This window comes from Gallus gallus, chromosome 1, assembly GCF_016699485.2.
Source record: "Gallus gallus isolate bGalGal1 chromosome 1, bGalGal1.mat.broiler.GRCg7b, whole genome shotgun sequence".
Taxonomy (NCBI): Eukaryota; Metazoa; Chordata; class Aves; order Galliformes; family Phasianidae; genus Gallus; species Gallus gallus.
In genome coordinates, this window is record NC_052532.1 from 14,321,885 (window position 1) to 14,347,885 (window position 26,001).

Sequence of the window (26,001 nt, forward strand, 5' to 3'; positions counted from 1 at the left end):
ATTCTTCAAATATGCCATTCCACTTTTTAAAAATTCAAGACAAATTCCAAATGCTGCTGCAATTCTGATAACCCCTCTTCTAGCTAAGCTGGTTGGCTGGTAGTGATTTGTCAGATAAGTTACACAATACTGTTTCAGCTTCCTGATTAGATAAGCAGATAAAGTTGTTGGCTTTTTTTTTTTTCTTTGCGTGGCACATACATTTATGCATCAAATTTTGCATTTTCTGTGAACGCTTGCAACTTTGTAATCCTCTCTCCAGAAATCTACGTGCCAGTAGAAGTCAACCATGGACAAACCGCATTCGCTGAAGGAAAACCCAAAGTATTAGCATGCAAAAAGCAATTCTGTCTACAAAACTGAACAACAAATGTTCAGGAAATTTCTCTCCCTGGCTTTGCCTCTACATCCACTGCAGAATAAAGACAAGCAACGACCAATCTTCCTGTGTCATTATTTCTTTCCTAGAGACGGGCATGGTGCATATAGCCTCAGTGCACCTCTTATGTCACAGAAAGGAATAGCATAGCCGGACTGTGAACCCACAGCCCAGGGATGAGCCAGAAGTACACAACATCAGGTGGAAATCCAGCAGCCCGCTTGCACACTGTCACTGGGTCCCCAGCCAGGCCACAGAAGGAGGAAGAGCAGCCCACTACCCTAACCACAGTAGTACACAACCAGAGAGGAGGCAGCAATGCAGGGATGAAGCTTGCTAGAAGTATCTGACATCAGGTTCTACCATACCAACATGCGTCACTTGTCGTGATCTGGAGGTGATCACTGTCTTCCCCTTCCTACATCATCCTCCCTACAAACAGTTTCAGTAATTTATAAAGGAAAGGCCATGTAAATGTGGTCATATAAATAAAAGTTGACAAAACTCAGACAAACGTTAAAAGAAGCAAGCATGATGAGACCAGATTTTACACTGCCTTTACTGAACAGGACCGGTATCATTAATTCTTAACGTCCTGTCCATCTGTTACACACAAAGTCTGATTTTTGCATGACACCACTCACAATCTCCTGGCACTGCAAATGGCATAGGTGCCTACTCAAACCTTTAAGATTGCAAGGCAAAAACAATCTGAGTTTCATACTAAGACCTACCACAACCACAGCCCATGTCTACTAACAAACCCAACAAAAAAAGTCAACATTGCACAGAACATCGTGTGCAAGACCCCAGTAAGTGCATGAGTGATTCCACGAGTATGCCAGCAATGCTTTCTGTAAAACAATCTAACTCTTCACATTTTTCCACACCTCTACTGCTAAGGACAGCAAGGCTCAAGCAGAATGTACAGTGGGTGCTCAGATACATGGGTGGGTGTGGTGGAAGCACCTGTGTTAACAGACTGTGCAGGTGAACATGGGAGAGGTACTTCAACACATACTCATTTATTGGAACTTTATGAAAGTTCTAAGTGATCCAAAGCAAGTTGCTACAGGGAAACAAAACAACTCCTACAGCTTTTTATTTTCTAAATGCAGCAGTATTTGGTCAGCTTTTTTGTTTGTTTTAAACCATTCCGCAATGCAAGCCCTATAAAAACAATAAGTAGTTCACACCTGTCACTATCAGCGATGACATTACATGTTTGGAAATAATTTTTCTGGAGAGCAAGTTCAACTAGATCTCCCTTAATGGAGTCCGTGAACTCCCCAAAAACCAATAAAGGACTACAGCTCACCCCGTACACCGAACCATTCTAGGAGATGATTTGTATGTGGGTAGGACTAAGGAGCAGTGATGCTCTTCCATCTTTACATCTCAAATAACAACACAACAAGAATTTGTGCTCCAGAACTTCTAGGCACAAAATATTTAATCTCACCAAACCAAGCTCCCTATGGAGGTCAGGCTCTACCACCAATACTTATGTTCAGTTACTTCTGAATAAGTGGATGCACAACATCACTCATAGCCATACAGACTGTTCAAGCCTCAAACCTTTCACCTACAGATGAACTACGTTAAAATCACAGTTCTGTTGCTAGCTTGCTTTGGAGACAGCAAAATAGAGGAGTTCCAGCACATAAGAATCATGACAAGAACACAACCAAGCCTGGAATCTCTATCAAGGTCTGTCAAAGTGGGGGTTCTATGTTATTTTTAATTTATTTTTATTTAATGCGCATTCTATGTGATTTACTTCACTAATTAGTTCGTTCTTTTTTCAAGAGTTTGTTTATAGAACATAATGTTCATTTAAGCTGCTGAGGTGCTCAAACTTAAATACGCGTGTAAAGGCAACAATACAGTAACAAGAACCTCTGCACCATTTCAGAATATCTATTCTGGCATTACAGGTGACGGTGGGATTTCTCTCAGCACCAGGAAGTCACACAGAAGTTACTCTCTGCCAGTCTACTTGTTAGGAACCAATTCCACAAGAAGTATTTATCATGATGGAAAGGCTGCAAGCACATAGCACTTCCTTAACAGAGCAGAGCGAACAGAACGCCACACGAGAGCACGTCCCAAACCATCCCACCAGCTGCACTAGATGTTCCTCCAGAGCAATTTCAACAACGCACATCACCAGCAGGATGTGTCAGAGTGATTTGCCTGTGCTGCCCAGCAAAGTTCTTCCTTCAGCAGCTGACAGAACTAAGCTAAGCATGGCCTATGGGCAAGCATCATCAGCCTGGAATTTGCCCATCCATACTTATGGTACCAGAGAACCCTCTGACCCAAGTGACCTACTGTATTGAGTTTTGCACAATACTCATGACTTGGCCTAGCGTAAGGCAACGTCAGACGTTGGCTATTCAGTTGACTGTAAGTCACATCCAGCAGCAAGAATGAAAGAATAAAACACAACTTGGCCTAAAGAGAATGCAACGATCATAAGGGACTGCTTCAGCAAACCAAATGCTTTTGAGAATATAAGCGTACAACGTAGGGGTTATCCGCCCTGACGAAGGGCTCGATCTGCTCATCTTCACATAGAAGCAAGTGAAGCATTACACTGAGAAGGGACAGAGTCCTCAGCAAAAATCCAATATGGCCCCGACAGGGCCATCCATTGCCTTAGGATGACCCCGTCCCCTCCGCTGCCTTAGGATGACCCTGTCCCCTCACACACCCGCCACTCGCACACACCCGTGTGCCCGCACCTCACACCACACCAACTCCGCCACAGCCACCTGCCCGACCCCGGGCACCGCGGGGCTGCCCGTCACGGCCAACCACCACCGACAGGTAGGGAGATGCGCCGGCCCCGCGCTCACCTTCTTTATTGAGCCTCATCACCTCCCTGCTTTTCGCACCCTCCTTTCCAGTCTCTTCCAGATCTGCACCTGCAGAGGAGGAGAGGCACAGTCAGGAGCCGAGGCCCGAGGTGTGCACGCATTGTTCGGCGCGGAGGAGAGGTGAGGAGGTGCGCGGCTCCGGCACCGCCACGGCGCTCGCGGGGCCCCCCCTTCCCTCCCCTTCCTTCCCCTCCCCGCGGCCGCTCCGCGCCGCGCATCCTCCCCCTCGCCCCCTTCCCCCACCGCGGCGCCGGCCCAGCGGCGGAGCCCGCGCGGCGGGGCCCGGCCCGCGCCTCCCGCACGCATGGCACCGGGGCCCGGCGCGTCAGCTGAGCGCCCGGGGGGGCGGCACCTCCCGCGGCGCGGCCCGGCCCGGCCCGACCCAGGGGGCGCGGGGTGGGGGGGGGAGCCGTGCCCCGGCCGTGCGTGCGCTGCGGGGAGGGGAGCGACGCGCCGAGCCGCGGGCCGGTCCCTGCCCTTACTGTGCGGGGGGGCGGCGCCGTGCGCGTGCGGGGGGGCGGCCTCCCGCACCCAGGCGGCCCAGGGCTGGCCCAGGAACGCCTCGGGACTGGGCACGGGCCGCTCCAGGGCCGCCATGGCGCCGCGCCTGCTCCTGCCTCCTTGTTGCTTTTCCCGTTTCCTTCGGCGGCGGCGGCGGCGAGCGAGCGAGCGAGACACGGGATTCGAGAACGCCGCACGTCATCCTCGGGACGTTCCGCCGCCCACACGGGGGTAGTGTCAGCCCCTGCTCCCTATCAGATCGGGCTCCCCGCCGCCCAGCGCGCATGCCCGCGCCCCCCGCGCCTGCGCGCCGCGCCCCGCGACGCCGCCGGCCCCCGGCCTGCCGCCCGCCCGGCCCCGCCGCCCCGCGCCCCCCGCCCGCGGGCCCGGCCCGGAGCCGCCGCGCGGTGCGCAGCGGAGCGGAGCGGGGCCGCGGCGGAGGAGCGCCTCGGGAGGCAGCCGCCGGCCTGGCGCCCCGCAGTAAGTCCCCGGGACGCCTCTCGGGATCGCGGCCCCGCGGCGGCCCGGAGCGGGGCACGGGGCCGCCCTCCCCCGGCCGCCTCCGGCTGCGCGCCCGGGGAGCGCCTCTGGCGCGGCCACAGCCATTTTGTTGTCCGAGCGCTGCCCGGGCCGTGGTCGTGTGTTGGCAAATGGTTTTCGTGGTGCTGGGGTGTGGGGCTGCGGTGCGGCACTCGGGAGAGCTCTCGGTCCCGGCCCTCTCAGGTAGTGCCGAGGTCTCGTCTCGCTGCCTGCAAGCCACGGGACCTACGCGTGCTTCTTGTTCTAGGCCTGTGTCATTGTTGGCTCATTGCTTCACTGAGGTAAGAATAGAAAATGCGCATCTGTGAAAAACACACACCCGTGGAAAATATTTGACTCGATAAATCTGATTCACATAAAGGAATTACAGCATTAACCTGCTGCTCACACCTGTAAAGCCACAGACAAACACTGCTAAAGGTTTGGTCGCATTTGAGCAGCCCTGCTGAGGACACACGTAGCATCACTCCTGCTGCTGGTCAGGGCTGCGGGCAGTGAGGTGCCCAGCCCTATGTCTGGGGGTGCTGAGGACCTCCTGCCATCCCTTCCCCACTACCTACCCCCTCCCCCTCCCCAGCTAAGTTAAGGCCCTTTGTCACCATTTCCATTCCAACTCACTGTGGGTTATGGAACAATGCTGAAGCAGAGCATACAATTACTCTAGACTAAAACATAAAATAGCATGTAGCACTGGCTTAAGGGTTGCAGCAGTGGCCAGAGGGACAGGACAAGAGCTGCTGCAGGCAGCAAAGCAGCCTGGAGAAGGGTATGCGGTACTATAACCTAAAACAGATTTAAGTACTTTTCTTACTATTTTATGGAGACTGAGCTCTTGCAGCACCAAAATGGATAAATATTTTGGGCAAAGAACAAATGCCCTTTGCCTCATGTATGCTGTTAACAGACAGTAGTAGATACAGACAGCATTCACACTCCACCTCTTCCAAAAAGTGGCTGGAATACACAAGCCCCATCACTAATATCTGGAGGCAAGCCTAAACTCTTTCATACCATATGGCCTGGCCAGAGTGCCTCCAGTCATGTAACACTAGCTGCAAGAAATGACAGGAACACAATTAAAACAATCAAAGAAGCAGAGAGCTCGCCAATGTATGCCTCAAAAGAAAACCAGTCAATCGTAGCAGGCTTGTTAGCAACCAGTGTGGAGAAGGCATGAGGTGTACAACCTTAGATACATTGCACATGGAACTTCCAGCAGCAGGAAGAGTGGTTGTGCCATGATAGGAAGCCCTGGTGAGATGTATCCTGGAATATTAGGTACGATTCTAGTCAGCAGTTTAAATTAACCTTCTAACAAAAAAAGGTATAGAAGCCTTATCAGAATGATCAGAAGAATGAGAAGTCTATCATATGAAAAGATCCTGACTTAGTCTAGCAAAATTCATCTGGAAATGGGTATGATTTATACTTTTAATTATAAGAGCACATAATCAGCAACAGCGAAGAAAAATAAAAAGAACAAATAGGCATAAACTGCTTATGATGAGGTTGAAAATTGGAAGGTTTCCATTAATGAATGAGCTATAGAACAGTTACACGGAAAAGCAAGAGACTGGACTTGACAACTCTGAATAAAAATATTCCTGTTTTTCAATTTTCATTAAACAATCATTACAATGCTCGAATATTTCCTGATTTCTTAATACTTGCAAAGCACCCAGCTGTTTTTGTTCCTGGCGATGGAAATAAGCACCTGTTTGAAAGTAAAATACCTCACAGCCCTGATTTCAGTAGCATATTACAATGAGAAAAAAATAAATCTTAATCTGTGTTCATAACATATGCAACTTCAGTTGGGAATAGCACGATGGGATTCCTTGAGAGTAGTGATAAATGACACAAAGTTAATGGTCACCCATGTTTGGCATTTGTGCTTGAACTGACAGCAAGGTGGTTGAGCAAAAGTCTTTGACAACAGCCAGATAGATTTGTAATTAAAGAAATTACACTGCGCAGCCTTATGCGGTAATGTTCTGTGAACACAAAATATACATATCTGGAGAGAAGATTCAGAAGAAAGATGTGAGCGCCCAGGAAATTCCCACACTGAAAACCAGCAGGGATCTCAGGGAAGTACATACGGCCAAACATCTAACTAATATTAAACACTGCCACAGGATACGCAAGCAATAAAGCAGCTCCTAACCACATAGCTGAGAAAAAGGGGAGGGGGCAGGGGGAAGCTATTTAATACAAGCTGCCACAAACCAAGCAAAAGAAGTGAAGAAACTTTCCAACTTTAACACATGGCACTAATCTACATGCTGCTCGCCGTGACATGCTGCAGATCTACAGTCTAGGCTCTTAACAGAAACAGACCATACGAAAGAAAATTAGCATAAAATCAAAGATGCAAGATGCACCGATTCCTTCTTAAAAAGAAACAATCCAATGATTTACAGTTTGAGGGAAACATTTCCAAAGCCCTCCCCAAGGAATTCTTACTCCTCCCTACCATATGTGTTCAAGAACAACATTATCGTTAAACAAATGATTCCTCAATCATCAGAACGGTTATGTCTGACCTTCCAACGATCACCATCTTTTGTTTGGAAAGTGCAAGTTCTGCTTTGATTAAGTCTACGCTTCCTTTGTGTTCTGCACCAAGGGATGAACCCCATCCCCAGGTAAACTGCAGGTGGATCTGTCTCCATTGGCTTGTAGGATGCCAGCCCTGAAGCTGCAGAAAAGCAGCCTCTGGTCTAGGGAATGCTACTTCACTGTAAGACTGAAAGACAGTGTGTGCAGCGTGGACGGCAGTGCAGCAAAATAGGAAGATGGGCGACCTGGCAGTAGAGAAGCTTTTCCTGTGGTGAATTTGAACTTGGGCTGCAGCTTTACAATGAAAAGTGTGTTCAGATGCTTTCTTCTTTCCTCATCCTGGTATCTGCTTTCAAAGCATTTGTAGAAGGACAATTGTATTGAAGACTTTTACTTGTCTTCCAAATTAGTATCAATAATGAATCCAAAAGTTATGGATGGAAAAGAAAGAAGAGAGGGAGAGGCACAAACATTTTATCACTGGAGACTTATTTCCATAGGAAACAAGTAAAGAAAACATACATGAAAGTGCAGATGAAACATCCTCCACCTTTCTTTTCCACCATCAGTACAAAAGTTAAATTCTGTGACCTTGAACAAATCACTCTGCCACAAAAAAACAGTCAGTCAGGAAAGGTGTTTCTGTCCCTTCCCAGTCCCTGTGGAATTATATGTTTGTTTCAGCTTCAAAGAAGGGGCTTTCTCTTACTATGTGTTCTTCAGAGTTTAATATAATGCAGCCTTTATCTCGGTAGCTGCCTCTAAATACTGCAGCAATCTAATCATTACACGGAGCTTAAAGAGAAAATTGTAAGCAAATTAAGGCCTTTAAGTAACAAGCATCAAAATACCGATGAAACCTTAATACAAATCTTCTTCATCCATGTATCACTGATCTATAATATTACAAACTGCAAATGCAAGCTTTCTACTAAGCAAGCAGGCAATAAAAGTCATATGTTTCTATATAGACTTAATAGAATCGAAAACTTGGGCTTTGTAAAATCACAGGAAAAGTTATGGCAGTGAGAAGAAATCCAAAGTTGTGACCCAATCTTTGGTTTATATGGAGATCAGTTCAACATTTCTATAATTTTCAGTATCTAAATGGTAAGAGAAAGCAAAACAGAACAGCAGTTCTCACATGTGGCTGTCAGAAACATCACATGTAATCACTATGTGCAAATAAATAATGACATGATTGCATTTCAGCTCTGCTATCATATATTGAGAAAATACCATGAGGTTGCTGAAGCTGTGTGTGCAGTCACAACAGCAACAACAATTTGTGAACCTCTGCTTTAAATCTTGTATACCTGACAATGAGTGCACCAGATGGCTTTAAACTGGCTACAAAACTATTACAAAAAAAAACAGCTGGATAAGGCTTCACTATCATAACAAGATTATAAACATATGATGTTCTTGTGACAAAATCATTATGATTTAAGCAGCTTGGCAAGAGATTCATTAGTACTTCTCAGAATCCTATTTTACAATGGATTTTCCACAATAGTGGTTTTATCTTACATAGCAGGAATTATTACATAGCAGACAGTTTTATGAACCCAGGTATCCACTTTGGTGGGAATGGAACAGTAAATGAATCCCAAGGCTTTCTTAAAGACCGTCAGCAACGGAGTTTGCTAAGAAAAGCCCCATCAAACTAACTGGCTGTCAGTCATAGAGGTACAGAAACTTCGGTTCCTTTCCAGGATCTCAAGAAATGTTAAACTGATTCGTTTGTTGACATGTGTACAAGTAATTTTTAAAGTTTATTTTTACACTCTTGCTGACTGTAGCCTGTAGATTATCAGTGTGTAGTTAGACTCTCTTTCCACTGTGGATAAATGAAATTTCTCATTATTACAGAATCTCCATCTCAGGGGAAATGATACCAGAGAAGTTTGGACTGAGAAAGTGCAAAACCCACAGAAAACCCTGTCTTTCTGTCCTGAAACTGATTCTGAAACTTTTCTGCAGTGCAGCATCCTACTCTACTCTGTGATAATTACAGTGGCTAAATTAATAACTGATATCTAAAAAATCCTACACTGAGTTTTCTGCAAACAGATGCATGTAGGATTGTCATTAAAACATCTCAGCACCTAGCAAGCCAAATGTGAAAGCCACTTTGACCCACTCCCTACAGACACACAGTTGCCAGAATTTCAGTCTGTGTATGGTTTGTGATCGCTTCATGATCTCAGAAGGTGTTTCGAACAGTATGTGAATACCATCATAAAAGCCTTTAGCTAGAAAACTGGATTAAACAGACACTTATAGCAGAGAAGGCTATTTTAATATCCCCTGAAATAACACAAGAAAAAAAAAATCTAAATTAAGCTTTTGGTTCCATCTTAGCCAAAGAAGCACTTCAGAAAAAGATACAGTCAAAAAAAAAAAAAAAAAAAGAGAACTGAAGAAGAATTTCTAAGCGAGAGTATAATTTGTCTTACTTACCACCACTTGTATCCCAACGAAAGGTATTTCTCAAACAAGTGTTGCAAATTGCTGCACCCCAAATGAACAGCAACGCTTAGAACACTGTAGCAGCAATGATCAGATGAAAGAGGAAATGTAAAGAAAGGTATATTACACAGAACTATGCATAAAAAATGCATAGCACATTGCCTTATTACAGTGAACTCTGGAGAGTTTAAAGAAAAATATGACCAAAAAATGGCTGCGATGAAGTAGAGGTGGAAATCAACAGTTACTGCACATTTCAAACCCAAGAGAGTTACGCAAGCAGTGTGAAAAAATAAATTGCATGTCCTTCTGTTCCAGTGTCTAAAAGCCTGCTCTAAACAATTTTGCTCACATATTGGTTGTAGTCTAAGTGCATTAACACAGCACTGTACTGTAGCTAATTTATCCTGCTCTTCAAGAGGACTATTTATCTTACCTACCATATTACCATGGCTGGATTGCCTCCGGTACCAAAGCTAGTAACACTGCCATTGCAGCTCTACACGGGACTTGCTGTGTACTGCAGGCATGCATCTTCCCTGCACCCAGGAACTTAACAATTGCTTGTAAGAAGCAAGGCAGTGTGTTTCATATTTTTCTGTTAGGGTTTCAGTTTTCAACCAGGAGTCTCCGAGAGTTCAGTTTAGACCCATCTTCCTTAACAATATTTTAACTCCCTCAAGAATGTTCCCCATGTCCTGGCTTCCACCAAACACCTGAATATCTCAGCAATATGGTACAACCCATTTCAAACAGCGATCTCAAAGTCACTTCTTAAAACATGTTAGATCCATGTTCTAACATTTCATTAAGTGGATTTATAGTGAGAAATGCAGGGTTAAAGCAGGACAGGGAAGTGCATTGGTTGCAGAATACTGAAAGCTAGATTTTTAACAGTGTGGCTATTTGGGAAGATGAGATATATGAATGACAGGTCAAAGAACCATGGAATGGTTTGGATTTGAAGGGATCTTAAAGATCATCTAGTTCCAACCCCCCCTACCATACACTAGATCAGGTTGCCCAAAGCCCCATCTAGCCTGACTTGGAACTTCTCCAGGGATGGAGCATTCACAGCTCTGAGCAACCTGTTCCAGTACCTCACCATCCTCATAGTGATTAATTTCTTTCTCTTGTCTGTTCTGAGTCTACCCTCTTTCAGTTTAAAGACCTTACATCTTATTCTATCACTACCTGCCCTTGTAAAATGTCCCTCTCCGGTTTTCCTGTAGACCCTCTTTAGATAATGGAAGGCTACTATATGATCTCCCCAGAGCCTTTTCCAGGCTGAATAAACCCAACTCTCTGAGCTTGTCTTCATAGGAGAGGTACACCAGCCCTCTGATCATCCTCATGGCCTTCCTCTGGAATTGCTCCGACAGCTTGTTGTCCTTCATAGGTTGCGGGACCCAGAGCTGAACACAGTACTCCAGGTGGGGTCTCACAAGTGTGGAGTAGAGGGGACAATAACCTCCCTTGACCTGCTGGGCACTCATCGTTTTGATGCAGCCCAGGATGTGGTTGGCTTTCTCGGCTGCAAGCGCACGGTGTCAGCTCATGTTGAGCTTCTTATCAGCGAACACTCCCATGTCCTCCTCAGAGCTACTCCCAATCCATTCTCCACCCAGCCTTTACTTTTGCTAGGGATTACCCCAAGCCATGTTCAGCACCTTGCACTTGGCATTGTTGAACTTCATGAAGTTCCTACAAGCCCATCTCTCAGGCCTGTTTTAAAAATGGGGGCTATGTTTTTCCTTTTGCATCTCATCAGATCCCATGGGCTTGTGCACCCTTATATTCCTCAGATAGTCTTGAACCTAATCTTCTCTATAGTGGGAGGTTCTTCATTCTCCTGGTCCCTGCCTTCGGATTCTGTGACTTGGGCAGTGTGGCTAGAGCACTTGACAGACTAAAACTGCATTTCTCTATACTGACAGGTACCCAGAGAAGACTGCAGTGGAATTGTTTCAAAACAGTGGCAGCGCATGAGTCATAGTGCTTCTTGAAATTATTAAGTATATCTGGCATTAGTGCAGCAACAATCACTTGTATTTTACTTATTAAATATTTATCTGTCTGAGTTTTTTTTTTTTAAATTCAAAATAGTTTCTTGGTAAATAACATCAATTCTAATATTTTTGAGGGCCTTAAGCAAAGTAACCTCTTAACCAACCAGTCAGGACAGAAAAGATGAAATTGTACGAGTTCTCTGTGTTTTTGAAAGACTTGACAAAGTTGTTTAGATTTTGCAAGATCAAAATACTTGGGGGTGGAGACAGTTACCTTGTCACAATATTAAGTCTGCGTTCAAGCAACTTGCTCCTTTCCTAAGCCTTGCTCTCTCAAAATACTTTTGTAAATAACAAAACCCACAAAACACAGGTCCCCAAAGATTTTCACGCATTTCTCATGAGGTAGGCATAGAAATATATTAAAAACAAAGCTTTCCCTGTTGAATAATGCATACGATCACTTTCTATTCATTCGCACACTTGTGCTTGCTATCCGAATGCTGTGTTGGCAGCACATGACACAACAGCAACTTTACTGTGCCTTACTCAATGGGTCATAATTGAGATTTTCTTCTACTCCTTCTCAGCGTAGATGCCATATTTATCCTGTTTATATCCCTCTTTCTCCCAGACCTACACTTTCTGAATTCTGTTCCCTCTTCTCTGTCACTTTCACCCTAAACACTACTGATTAGGTTTTCCTCTCCCATCAGATCACTCTCATGAAAAGCTACCTTTGGGCCTGTAACTACCTTCCCACTCGGGCCCAGCTATCTTGACAAACACCAACATGTCTTTTAATATTCCCTGCCTTGTTTTTTATCCCCTGTTTTGCAGTTCGGAGCCTCTCCTCCCTCCTGGCTCCCTCAGCAGAGGACAGGTCTCTCCCATATGTCTCTCCCAGTCCTGAGGAGGATCTCTACCTCCTGCCAGCAAGCTGCCTCTCTCCTCAGAAATTTGTTTGGAGTTGCCCTCTTCACCTATGGAGAAACCTCGTTCTTCCTCTCCTCCTCTACTTTCAGCATCTCTACTCTGCCTCTCTGCCAGCAGTATTCCTCAGCTTGCCCAGGCTCTGCTGGAGGCCCCTCATATTTGCTCCTCCAAGCTCTTGTTGCTTCCAGGAGCCATCTCAAATCAAACCTTACTCAAGGTGCTAAAACACTTTGACAATTGTTATGGTATGTCCTATTTCCAGCTTGTACAGGAAGCAGACATTGAAATCACAGAAGAAAGCGAGCCTGTTCTTCTTGTATTTCTGGCTGAGGCTGGAAGTGGAGTGCCAGAAATCCACTGTGGCTAATCTATTGTATAGAGAAGTCTCTTGTAGTTCCTTGCATTGAGAGTCCAGCAGTGCTTTGTCCTTAGGAGATTTGTATCTCAACCTGGAAGAGTCAAAGGTAGCATCTTCACGGAAACACTGGAAATTCTGCGTGCAGCACAAATGGATCTCAAAGGCCATAGCAGGAATTTGGGTACAGCAGGTGATATGCCTGGTAACTAAAGGCAACTGAAGTAAAAAACGTGTTTTAATATTCAGGCAATGGCTTGCATGCAATGAGAGGCTGTTTCACAGAAGTTTTGATAACATCATCCTTCAAAACATCTTGCAGGTGACCCTGCACTTCTGTCATCAAATTCTTCAGCGGGCATTTTACAGAGACAGTATGGATGCAGATGTCAGATTTGAATGGACTCAAGTTGCAGTCTCACAGATCTAATGAATTTTGTAATTAAAATTAAAATTTATCCTCCTCTTAATGATATAAATAAGTTATCAATTGATGGTCTGTTTATTGGAAAATTATAGTTTGATGAGTAGGTGCGATTTCCTTTAAGCAGATGAAATGTAAGTACATGGTGCTCATAATACTTGGTGTTAAATGCGAAAAAAAAAAAAAAAAAGGAAAAAAAAAAAAAAAGAAAGCTAGTCGAGAAGCCAAAAGTTGAGACATTGATAAAAATATTAACTAAAACTTGAAGGGTGTCTCTAGGTCTTGAAGGGGCTCATATATGGGTGAAATCCTCCATTTATTCAGCATTTAATATTTTTGCCTACTGAATTTTTTACATCAGTTGACAGAGCCCCCTCAGACTGCCCTTGTCAGTCTGAATCCTCGTGTAGCCCACTGTTCTGTTCAGTTCTCACATCACATTTTTGTGTAAGAGTCTAAGAACATCCCGTGTAGCCATGGGATTATTGGCCCTAGGTTTTGCAAAATTTCCCATGCACACTTAAAACAACAGCGGAGGATTATGAGAGCTGGCAGATACCACAGACATAACTGTTTTCAGCAGCTACAACAGATGTTTTAAAAATATTTCCTTTTTCAAACCTTCAGTTAGTTCAGGGCTTGTGAAATGCAGTCCTTCATGTTGTTTCCTGTCCTCGGTGAATTCTCTGGGTACAGTGACCTCAGCCCTTCTTGTTCTTCACCTGCCTACATCACCTTGTAGGTCGCCGCTCCAGGTGATTTGCAGGGCTGCTGCTTGAATCTGCTGCTCCTACAGCCATCCAGCCTTCGGGAAGGCTTCAGAAGAGTTTACGTCGGAATCACTATTCCATTAAAATGGAACCAATTCTTGAAATATATTTTAACTCACCAGCATTTTATTTCAAAAGGGCACATGGTTAAGAAGTCCTATCAGTATCAAAACATCATGAGTTATTATTTTAGGAACAATGATGATGTTACTGTCATTTTACTTTCCTTTTCTCTGTCCTTTACCTTCCTCTCAAACTTGACCTGACCTGGGGTTAAACAATCAGAAATGTTGGCCTTGTAACTTATTTCTCTTACTAAAAGAGCATTAATAAGCTGACCTCAGCAAACAAAAGAAATGGTTGGAGTGGCAAAAGGTGAACAGTGGAACACATGTGATCTTTACTGATTCATTTATACCCATATCTGCTTGCAGCACAATTGGCCACACATCAACAAGACAGAAGTTTTCTTTTCTCTCCACTCACTTCCCTACTCTGTTTACCTAAGCAGCGGGAGTCATCTTAGCAGTTGGTAGTGAGATAAGATACAGAATCTAATTCATCTTCTTGTCCCTCAGGAAAGACTACTGGCAGTTTTTGAACAAATGTCTTATTCTGGCCATGATACTCTGAATGTAAATTTGGGAAGAAGAATTTCTCCAAATAATTACAATTTAAATGCTGAATCCCAAGTATATTTATTTTCTTAGCTTTTTTTTTTTTTTTTCTGATGTGAGTTGAATACATGCTTTAAGAAATTTCTTTTTCCGTGGTTGCTATGGTAAAAAGCAGGCCCCAGTCCTTTTACTTAAAACCCATGAACTGCAATTAACCGTTTAATGTTGTAACGTACAACAGCTCTAGTAACACCTTAACAGCTTTAAGCATGATACTCCCATCATCTCAGCAGATGGTGATTTTTGGCATTCTGTGTTTTCAGTTTGTTCTTCTCCTTTATAATCCTTGCCATTATATCTTTTGAAAAATACTCCTGGACTAACTTAATTGCAATTATATTAGACTGAGGCACACCTTGGATCTTTCTGTATTTCTATTAAAGATGACTAATAAAAAAAAAGAAGTCGCATGTGAATCTTTGGCAGTAATTATAAAAGCAGATTTTAAACTACATTAAGAATCTGTTTCTTCTCATCCGCAACCATAAAAGTACAGTCTTGAAATACCCTCTGTATACTCCAGGAGGTCTACACATCAACAGCTGAGGAGACATAATTGATTCTTTTGTGAAGAAAGAGCCACCCTGAATGTTTCTCAAGAGTCTGAATTAAACGAGAGTTACCAAATACAACTTGTTTTAATAAGGGGAGTTGCCCTTTAGTATTATTTCTGTGGAGCTGGAGACGAAATGCCCCATGAATTTTGCTCATTGTTTTAAAGATTTATGGCTTGCATAAATCTGTTTTAATATGGAGATTTAACCATATTTAGAAAAAAAGTTGTCAATGTCCAGACATTATCAAGAACAAGATTGTCTGGTAAAATTGCTTTTAAACTGCACTCTTTCTCCCATATTTGTATTCAATTTCCACCATATATTCACTTTTTTTCCCAGATAGAAATGTATTCTTTGGTTTTAAAATCAGAAATGTTCTTCATTTTGCTCCTTGAAGGGATTTCACATATTAAGCAGTCAAGGTACTCCAGGTGTAGACACTGTTTTACATTGTGCAATATAGGACCAAATAAAGGCTTTGTGTTTTTTGGTACCTTCAACAACAGCAGCATTTTGTCCTATTTTGGAAAAGAAAACAATGCAGAAAAAGGAAAAAGAACAGTTTTTCCAGAGTCATGGTGTGATAATTTTGCAGCTTCAGGTTTTAAAATACAAATGTTTCCTTCACAGCTCTTTCCTGGCTGACTCCAGGTTTCTATGATTATTATTTATTCAGTGCTGATAGTATGTTTGACATTGTGCAAATATAGAAAGAGATATTCATGTGGACTCTCTGCCAGGATTCCCTAGTTGTCAGTGGCAGTGTTAGCCTCTTTAAGCAAAAGCTTGAGGCTGTCTTTAAAATGGAGATGTGTAACCATCCCTCCAACATGCAGCTATGGGAAACACTGCTCAGATGCACCCAGCAAAGCCTTAGGAGAATGGACCCAGTGGTGTTTAGTTTAGCTAGGACAACAGCAGCATGAGATAGCTCTGACTGGTCAAGTGTCTAACAAGAGACAGTCTTGATAGTTTCAAAAGCTGGAATTGTTTTATGGAAAGGTAAGTGGGAGAATCAATCCTCCTGATTTAACACCTAAAGAATCGAACAAAGACTGTTTGCCTGAGTGTTTCATGCTTCCTTTTCAAACCTCGTGTATTCTGTGAAGTCCATAAACTTCCTTATAACTTGCCTGTGTGATCTACTAACAGCCCTTGTGCTTAGTTCACCCTTGCAGTGATGTTGGTGTCCCTCAGACTGCTACTGCTACTGGCTTTGTCAGAAGCAGTATCTTCCCAATGGTAGCAGTGAAAGACTTTGTCAAGAACGAATACCTCATGTTAGTGGCATTTGACCAAAAAAAACCCCACAAAATCCAAATCCATAACCCAAAAAACACACACATTCATTAGGGCAACACATTCATTAGGGCAACACAAGTCACATACAGGAGTCAGTATCAAAAAGCCACACTTCTAGAAATTAATATTTTACGGAAGCAGCCAAAGCAAAAAGACTCATTAAAAATACACAAACCTTTGAGGTTCTGAAAGCTGAAGTCAAATGTATTGAGCTCAGTCCAAAGCTATGAAGAAAATTAAAGAGCGATATATCAAATCTAATGAATAAATTGCAGATCCTGAGTTAGACTTTTTTTTTTCTTTTTCTTTCTTTTTGCAAGGGAAAGAGAGCCCTCACATTTCATTGCACTCCAAAGAGGCTTCCCTCTGCTTATAAGCAATTTGTACATGGAGCAAGATGTCTGGTTTACACTCAGAAGAAAAGTTTAATTAATTCTCATTTTACAAATCCTCCACAATATTTATTCAGAAGATTGGCAAATTCCAGAAAGTTCACCCATCCCTGAAAGAGAAGTTTTGTAAACAAATCTGGCAACAAATTTGTATTAACAGCAGCAGCCCTGCTAATCTGTCAAGACGTAGTTTGTTTCTGACACTCGATTAAATTCTTTTTTGCTAAAGAATAGAAAGTAATTTGCTACAAACAAGCCATTTAGCTGGGACATGGTGAGTGCCCCTCTGAAACTTCACAGGGCATTTAATTCATTTCAGCAGAAAACAAGTAATAATATGCTTAGCACAATTCTTTTTTTCCTTTTTCCAAAACAGAAGCAAGGCTGAATTGCTGTATTGACAAAGAGCAACAATGTCAGAGATTTCAAGGTCTGTAAACCCCATTTACGATACATCCCACGACCTAAACCAGCATCAGTCCACATCCTTTGGACACAAATGAAGGAAGTGTTTTAGGCTGTGGTTCCGCGGGCGCTTTCTTGCCCAGACCCTCCATGTCCTGGCCACTCCTTCCTGGGCACGGCATCCTCAGTTCTTATCCAGAATCAATTCAGAGATCCAGTTCCCCAGGTCTCAGTGGAGCTGAATGGTTAGAAAAATCTGCCCTTAGTGTCAGCTGAGATAAAAGATACATGTATGGACATTACTGCTCTTTACCATTGTCGAACCAACCAGACGGACCGCCTGGTGTGTGAACACTTTGGGGTGTCAGTTTCTTCACTCTAAAAATGATTTGGCATTTCATCTCACTGCTTCCTCTTAGGATGGGAAAATAATTTGTGAATTTATTTTATGTCATAGCTTTCATAAAGCTGTGTGTAGCCTGGGGTAGAGGCTCAGCTGGTGCAAATGTCAGCAGAGCCACAACAGCTCACACCAGCGATGAAGCTGTCCAACCTTCCTGCCACGTCCCCTGCTCCTTCAAACTAAAAGGCTGATCCAGATCCCAGTGAAGTCAGTCAGAGCTTTCTGTGCTGGATCCGGCTATGGACAAGTGCACAGCCACTTAAGTACAGCACTTAAGATATTGGGCTAGTGTTAGTAATCTTTTTCTGCCTACTACAACACCCAGACTGCCTGAGCTAGCCTTTGTCTCAGGCAAAAGCCTAAGGAAATTGGCTGGGTTTGTGTTGCATCTGAAAGGTCACTCTGTATCCCCGTGGACCAGGAGGTATGGGGGAACTCCAGAATTTGCAGCCAGCTTTTCATTTACTTCTGGAAGTTGTCAGCTTAGATATTTTAGCTAATCTTAGTCATGGAGGAGTGAGATGATAAAAGTGAGGGCTTTAGAGCATCGCATTTACAGGTGCTTTAAAACATATTTATAAACATCTGCCATTCTTGCTTTTCAAGTTCTTTTTTAAATGGAATCTTTAATGTATATTTATGGACAATCAGGGCACTGCTGGTATTTGCTTCTTCTCTAATACCACGTGTAAGGACTTTGCTAAGTGACCTTCCCTGTGAAGCAAAGAAAATACACCTAAGATCCCAGCAAAGTTTGACTTTACACAGGAAATTCATTCACTATTATTACTGTGAAGCTCTTTAGTACTTAAATAATTCCTCATTTGGGACAACCTATGGCATATTTTTTTTTTTTTTCCAATCAGCATAGGAGAGGAGAAATCCCCTGTAAGGATTTATACTTGACAGTGTGAAATAATTTATGAAATATAAGCAAATCTATTTGGCAGCTTCTTGCTTAATTGGGGTTCATGCTATTTGAAAGAAGATGGAGTTGTAGCTATCTCAAATGTGCTAAATTTTCTCAGGTTGAAAAATATTATTCTTTCAAGCTATTGACTCTGACTCCCTCTGTGATTTAAGCCTTTTTTTTACATGCTTAGTGGGCAGCGTCACAGCTACAAGCAATAACATACCAATTAACTCAGAGGTACTGATGGGACAGCTAAGTAGTTTTAAGTCAACATATATAAACATTATGTTACTGGCTTGAAAATCTGGACATTGTTTGCAGCTGGAAGATTTGATTGCTTAATTGATTCTGAATTTCAAATTGCTTTTGCACATCAACCACTGGTTTGAATCTGCTCCAGATGGGCAATGACTGGAAGTTGTTATAATCTGGCATGTATTTGGTAGCATAGATAAGTGAGTTGACGGCCTCATTAAAAGTATCTCAGACATATGCACTGATTAAAAAACCCCTCATCACTGGCTCAGCAGGGGCTTGGCGGAGGGGAGCTGAAATGCTCTCTCACCCCTAAGGGCTCTTTCTGGCGTGACAATGGACAGAAGTTTCTTATACTGCTGCCCACAGAGGTGATTGTAAAATATGTTATAGTCCAGTGTGTCTGCGTATCAGGGAATGCAATATGGGATGGAACAGTGTTTGTTTTCACTGCAGTCAATGGGAAAATACAGCACATCACATCCTAAAGAACGGGGTTAAATGTGGTCACGTTGATTGTGCCCTGGTAATGCCTCTTTGTTTTCCAAAGAAGCCTGGCGTGACCATATAGCACGTCTGTGTGCATAACAGGTCTGTGTTTCATTCAGCTCAAGGCAGGTGAGCTAAATCTGATCCTGAACAACTTCTTGTCAATCTGAGTGCTAGTTGCTATAATAATAGACAAGTACGTTTGCACTTTTTTTCACAAGCTCTGAACTAATGTGAACACGTTCTCTTCTCCAAAGCACTATGATTCAATTCCCACAACATACTCTTTTTGTTTGTTTGTTTGTTCGTTTGCTTAAATGAGAGAATGAATGAATGAATGAATGAATGGCAAGTTTGGCAAAAACACTGACCAAGCTGACATCCCTGGCACGTTTTTAATATGCTTTGTAACCCTGCCTACAGGAACTCAATGGCTTTCTCTGTAGACAGCTGGATTTCTGTGTGGCACTAGATGGCAATATTCCCTCAGCTCCAGCAGTGGTCAGGGGAGTGATGCACAGCAAAGGGACACATTCTGACCTTGTTGCCTTATTATCACCCACATGGCTTGTAGGTTTTGTGTCACTCATGGCAGTCTGAGCTGCAGAGATTTTTCATCTCTCTGTATATTCCCCCACCTATCTTTATAGCTTCACAGTTCTCTGTCAAATCATTTGTTGGAAAGCTATGTTTACGGCATGGGCTCTTCCATTTCATTAAGAAAGCTTTTGTGTTCTCAGGCAATTTCATGATGTTTGTGCTCAGATCCACAGGGAAGAAGTATCTGCGTCTGGAGTACTGCACTGCTTTCTGCTGCCTTCTGCCTATTGATGTGGTGATAGACTCAGTCAGGTCATTACTCAGATGCAGTATTGCCTCATTCCACTCATTGGTGGCTCATTTTTTTTCACTTGCGTTTGTTCTCAGATAAAATAAGCATCATGTGAACTCAGCGACCATAAAACGTGCTTCTGTATCTGTACCCAGATGCATTTGGCCCTATCCTTGTTTGATATCACTAAAGGTTTTTTTTCTGATCTCAAAGCCCACAGGCAGCAAGGATCAGAGCCAGCTATGAATATTGCATTACCTTCTTTGTGTAGCTGAGACTGTGTTTGTCTTCAGGACACTCTTTTTCAGACCCAGATCTATTGAAATAGCACTTCACATTTCCCCCACCACATAATCCTTTTCCCAGATGACAAACTTACTACTGTGCTGCCACAGCTCTGCCCAGGGAGGTGCTTGAGTCACTGTCCCTGGAGGTGATCAAGAAACATTTAGATGTGCTAAGGGACATGGTTTAGTGGGGAAACATTGGTGGTAGGCGGACAGTTGGACTGAATGATCTTGCAAGTCTTTTCCAACCTTGGTGATCCTATGATTCTATGATTCTAAGATCCTAAACCCATATCCGCTGCCTCCCTTATCCTCTGATTGCACATCTCCATGTCCTCAGATCAGCACTCACCTTTGCATGTTCTGTTTTCTTCTTTCTTCCACTCTTCAACTTTCCCTGAACTTCCTCTGCTATTTCCCTTTACCATCAAACATGCTATAGCCTCTGCTTCAGTCCTCTACCTCATAAGTCTTTGTCCTCGTGTTCTCGTGCCACATAGCTGAGAAGATCATGGTGCTACTATGGTGGTATTGCTGAGCACAAGAATGGTGATGGTAGGACTGAGGCTATGCACCCTGCAGCTGATGTGCAGTAATATGATGGAGAGAGAAGCTGACAGGATCACCAGGAGCACAGAGCCTTGAATAAGTCACTGCACTTACTTCAGACCCCTCATCAAAGAGCACTGTCTCTCTGTGCCTCTGCTGTGAAGTAGTGAACTGTCCTCAGCCCTCCTGTTCCAAAGATGGAGGAACTTAACTTAAAGAAACTGCCCCCCTCTGAGTGACACTCCACCACGTGAGCCCCTGCCCTGTGCCCAGCTGTACTCTTTTCTCTTAATTCCATACACTTTTTGAAAGCAGTGAATATAAAAATATTTTATTTGTGCAAAAAATGCAAAGTCATTTTTGCTGAATATGATCAATCCCTTTTGCTGAATAAAATAGACAGAATGGAGTGTGGTTTGCGATGCAAAGGCCTGTTTAAACAATTCTTGGTGGTATATTGAAGTATATGCCAAAGTGAAGTGCATCACGTTATGTACATAGAAACCTCAGAGTTTCTGCACCCATATTTGCCCAGAGCATTCTTTCCTGTTGCATTTGCATCATTTGCTACTTCAAGTCCTTGTTTATATATTTACCAATCATCCCAGGTGGCCAGGCAATCACAATAACAGACATATTTGTAATCTGCAGTAAATACTGTATCCCAAGGTACAGGGTTTCACCACGAGCTCAGGCCCCAGTCCAATTTTCGGCACTCAGGAGACTTCATTGACCTCAGTGCATTTTTCACTGAATCTTAACATATAGGAATTTAAAGGCAACTCACATGATTAAAATTCAAGTAACATACATGGTTGGCATGGACAAGAGGTAGCATTTACTGCAGGTTTTAGATGTTCTAAACCACCGTGTCTTTTTGATCTTGAACCACAGAACACGAAGTAGTTTCTGGTAACATCTATTTTTGCTCAACTGAGTAAATAATGAAGCTTGTGTTTCACCAACTTTAATGTTTTGTTGAAACAAACAAACAGCACAAGCTTCTTTAAGGGAAAAACATTTTGCAACAATATGCTGTTTAAAGTTGTGGTATCTTACAGTTGGCACCACTGAACTTAGCACTCCTCTGGACTTTCTGCGGGGCCCTGGAGAAGTCACTCGACTTCTCTGTAGGGAGAACTCAGTTATGTGGGTGTGGATGGGGCCCTGGGCAACCTGATCCAGTGCTTCATGTAGCAGTTTACAACCCTGGCCATGGCAGTGGGGTTGGAACTAGGTGGTTTCTGAGGTCCTTTCCAACCCAAGCCATCCTATGATTCTATGATATGTTCCTGTGTTTACTGAACTAATTTCAGTGTCTTATCAATGCTTGTAAATATCTCGAGAGCAGGTGTCAAATAGATGAGGCCAGGCTCTTTTCAGCCTAGCAAAAGAACAAGGGGTGATGGGCACAAATGGGAGCTGCCCAGAGAGTTCATGGAGTCTCCTCTGAAGATACTGAATACCTACGTGGACATTTTCCTGTGCAACCTACTGCAGGGAACCTGCTTTAGAAGGGGGTTGGACTAGATGATCTCCAGAGGTTCCTGCTAACCCCTATGATTATGAGATTCTGTGACCCACAGTCTACCTTCATCCACATTTGTCATTACAACAGGAAGGAAGGCAGAGGCTGAGCAGGCAGGATGGAGTGGAGGAAATGGGAAGGATTAGAACTGTGTCAATGCCTTAGCGTCCCCTAAAGTGAGTGCTCAAATTATGGAATAAGTAGGAAATGTCAGACTCCTGGGATTCATTTTTCTTTTGCAAATGTTCTTATCCATAAGGTGTATAACCAATGGAGCAATGAGATGACTTGTTTTCAGTTCTGACAACAACTGTGTTTTCAGGCTTCTGTGTGAACTTACTCAGATTTAAGGCTGTCCTTTACTTAAACCCAGATCCTATAAAAGTCCTTGATGTGTTGGAAGTGCTTCTTATTAACAGACACCTAAGTTAATTATCAAGATGAGTTGCAGGTTGACGTGTCCACAAGTCAGTGCTAGAGAATAGATGGCCCAGATATCTGTCTGGGACTTTTTTACATAATTGCATGGGATCGGTTACTAAACTTGCTAAGCTGGGATCATGAGATTAAGATAGCCTGGATACTCGTGGCTTTTAGCTTGCTCTTGTTACTCACAAATAGTACAGAGGAAGCTTTTAGCTGAGAAATCAAATGAAATGGTGCGTAAGTTTTTGGTGTAGGATGCTGAGGTACTCTTTTAATATTTTAGGAAAGGTTACCAAGGCAGCAGATGGAGAAGCTGTACTGTTTAAAGAGAGAGGATAGGAAAATAAAAGCTGACAATCTGAGTAATTTGATTGGTGAAATACCAATAAATACCCTTGACCTGAAGTTGGATCGGGGTGGGAAAATTCTCATTAAGCTGCTCAATTCTTAGTGGGTGTTTATCGCAGTAAGAGCAGAATGCCTCCTTTCCTGTGGGTTGGCTACACAAAAGAGAGCCGCTGCTCTGGCTGAAATAGCCATTAATGAGAAAATTATGTCTTGAACCTCTGATGTATTCGAAAAGCGAGAGAACAGTTTTTCCTCTTAGCAGACTAGAAGTCTGTTGAAAATTAAGTGCATAGAAAAAAAAGAGTCCTGAAGCTGCACATGTTGTTATGCAAGGAGGCTGCTTCTCTGATGCCGGCCTATGTTAAAATCCCTCCTTTTCTTGAGGACAGGCAGTTGGAAGTTTGCACGTCAGATTTTGCTCTTTTCTACCTGATATCTTCACTTTCCATGTGCTTTATCTCTGCATCCCAGCCTAAGATGGGAGCAGTCCCTCGCATGCTGATCCGTTGGTCTTTCCTCTGAACCAAAGACCCTTAATTTCTTGAAAGGTGTAGCGCCTTCCTCTCCATTTTACCTGATACTCCAGAAGACATTTTTTTCAGAAATGTGTTTTTTCAGCAGTGCTCTAAAATACCCAGGTTTCAAATCGTCTTGAAAAACAAAGAATGATTAAAACCCCAGCTCCTTCCTTGACCTTTTCATGTGCTCCAATTAATTTTTCCCTCCCTCTGCTTTGCCTGCAAACTCCCTGGCTGCACTCTCGCCTGCACTGCCCTGACCTCTTTTCATCTGGCTGCTTCATACCCCCACAGATTTCATCCCTGTCCTTCCTGCAGCAGCAGAGCTCATTGCCAGCGGGCTCCTCCTGCCTTGCTCACCTTTTCTAACTCATCTCTTCCTCAGCACCTCTATATTTGCCAATATGGATATACTTGTTGATGTTATTTGTTTTTCTCACAGTTCGGGGCTCTCTTAACTCTGGCATCTTTCTCACATTCCTCACAACCTGACAGGACAGATCAGGGAACCACGGAAACCATCTCAGCAGGGGAATACAAAAAAGAGAGGCCAAGGGAGGTACTGAGAGGTACTGACAGTGCCCGAAGGAGGAAGAAAGAGCCAGAGCCCTTTCTGCTCACAGGCACTCCTCCCGCAGCTGCCCTTTGCCCCCTCCTCACTTGCTCTGTGCCTCCCCCGTCTCCCTGGTCACCACTGTGGGATCTTTTCACAACATGCTTGAACCAGGAGGCTTATCAGGGAATACCTGGAAGCCCTGGAGACAGATTTAGAGAAAAAACATATTAACTGTTCCATTGGGAATTCATGCAGCACCAGAAAGTTGTTGCACTTCCAGGAGAAGTTGGGGAGGGCTGGGCAATGATCTGGTATGTAAAGGAACAGGTCAGATTTTTTTTTCCTGTATTAATATCTTATCAGCATAATTAGGTCATTTGAGGGTGAGGTTTTCCATATATATACATATGTATTGCTAATATAGTATCTAGGCCCACATTTCCCAGGGCAGTGGAAGATTAGCTTCCTCAGTAATGGCTTGGTGCAGCGTGTGCTTCCAGGTGACATAGTGTGGCCACATTTGCTTGTAGGCCAAGCCCATATCTGGACTCAGCAGGCACTAGAAGCATAGCTCAACCTCCAAATGGATGTTTCTTACAATTCCCTGAAGCAGTATCACCGGAACAGCCACAGCATCATGCAGAACCCTCCAGAGGTATGTATAGAGGCTCACAGTTCGGTTTCTCTGTGGTTTCTCCAGAGCTGTGAAAAACCTGAATCACTAGCTCCTACTTCACAGAGCAGGTAAGCTTGTGTGGAGATACTTGAGAACTAACTGACGAATTCCTGAGCAAGTGGATCTAACTGGGCCTGTTTTGGGCAGGGTGTTTGACTAGGTGACCTCCAGAAGTCCCTTCCAACCTAAATTATTCTGTGAGTTGATAATGATGCACTTATATATTACATCCAGTTCCACCAGTTCCATTATTAGTACCACCTCTATAACATGCTTCACCAAAAATGCTAGGACTGCCCTTAGGTCAAGAAAGTACAAGTTGCACAGGTATACTGTGGGCTTGCTGTCTAAATGCCCAATCCAAGGGATCGGTGCACTTTGCATGGTGGTCCACGCTGTTCCTGAGACAGCTATGGCAAAGTTGACTTTGTCGCGTGTGTGTGCTGCAGTCTCACCTCCAGGTATGCAGTGCGTGTGCCGAGTAATTCTCTGGTACCTGGTGAAATGAGAAAAAATCAGGTTTCTGGTGTAAGAAAGAAAGTGTGAATATTTGATCCTGGTCTCTGGAGAGAGCACCTCATTTGCCAGAACTATGAAAACAGTGCAGTATTTCCACATTTAGAACTTCCTAGATTCTTTTCATAATGCTTCAGTTAATACGATCACTGCAGTGAAAGGATTATTCATGACCGTTTTCTCAAGTGTGGCCCGGGTCTGTGGCTGGAGTGTGAGCAAGGAGCAGTTCCCTGACAAGCAAACAAGCTGACGGTGTTTAGAAACTCCCTTAGAGACATGGTCCTTTGTTTCATTTCTCACACCACATGACAAAGAGTTAGAATTTAGGTGGAGCTGATCGTAAAGGAGGGAAAACATACCATGGCCTTCCTTCAGTTGGCATCCTGAGGACACGAAGGACAGGGTTGTAAAGACAATGAAGAGAACGTTCCTCCTCTTCTTTTTGCTGGGAGTCGTATCTGGTAAGAACATGATTTCATTACACTGCTAAAATTAGAACACTGTTGGCTGTTGTACTTTCTCTTGGGAACTTTATAATGCAT

At 43.4% G+C, this 26,001-nt stretch overlaps 2 protein-coding genes across 9 annotated transcripts in view; one reads left to right on the top strand and one right to left on the bottom strand.

Annotated features, from left to right (window-relative positions):
- Positions 1 to 4,039, bottom strand: part of ATXN7L1 (ataxin 7 like 1) — a 110,293-nt gene extending 106,254 nt beyond the window's left edge. For all 3 annotated transcript variants that reach the window (XM_046901975.1, XM_015275779.4, XM_040656674.2), the window contains exons 1-2: positions 3,744 to 4,039; positions 3,241 to 3,309 (exon numbers count right to left, since the gene is read on the bottom strand). In XM_046901975.1, coding sequence (XP_046757931.1) covers positions 3,241 to 3,309; positions 3,744 to 3,858 — 184 coding nt within the window. In that variant the 5' untranslated portion in view covers positions 3,859 to 4,039. The remainder of the gene's footprint in view (positions 1 to 3,240; positions 3,310 to 3,743) is intronic.
- The window catches only part of CDHR3 (cadherin related family member 3), a 53,910-nt gene continuing 31,757 nt past the window's right edge, over positions 3,849 to 26,001 (top strand). For 2 of the 6 annotated variants that reach the window (XM_040656634.2, XM_040656633.2), the window contains exon 1: positions 4,294 to 25,920. Coding sequence is in view for 2 of the 6 variants with exons in the window: in XM_040656633.2 (XP_040512567.1) it covers positions 25,875 to 25,920 (46 nt within the window). In the remaining 4 variants the exon portion in view is untranslated. Of the gene's footprint in view, positions 4,243 to 4,293; positions 25,921 to 26,001 lie in introns of those variants that run through there. The other 4 variants (XM_040656632.2, XM_040656645.2, XM_040656637.2 and 1 more) reach the window with 4 other exon arrangements.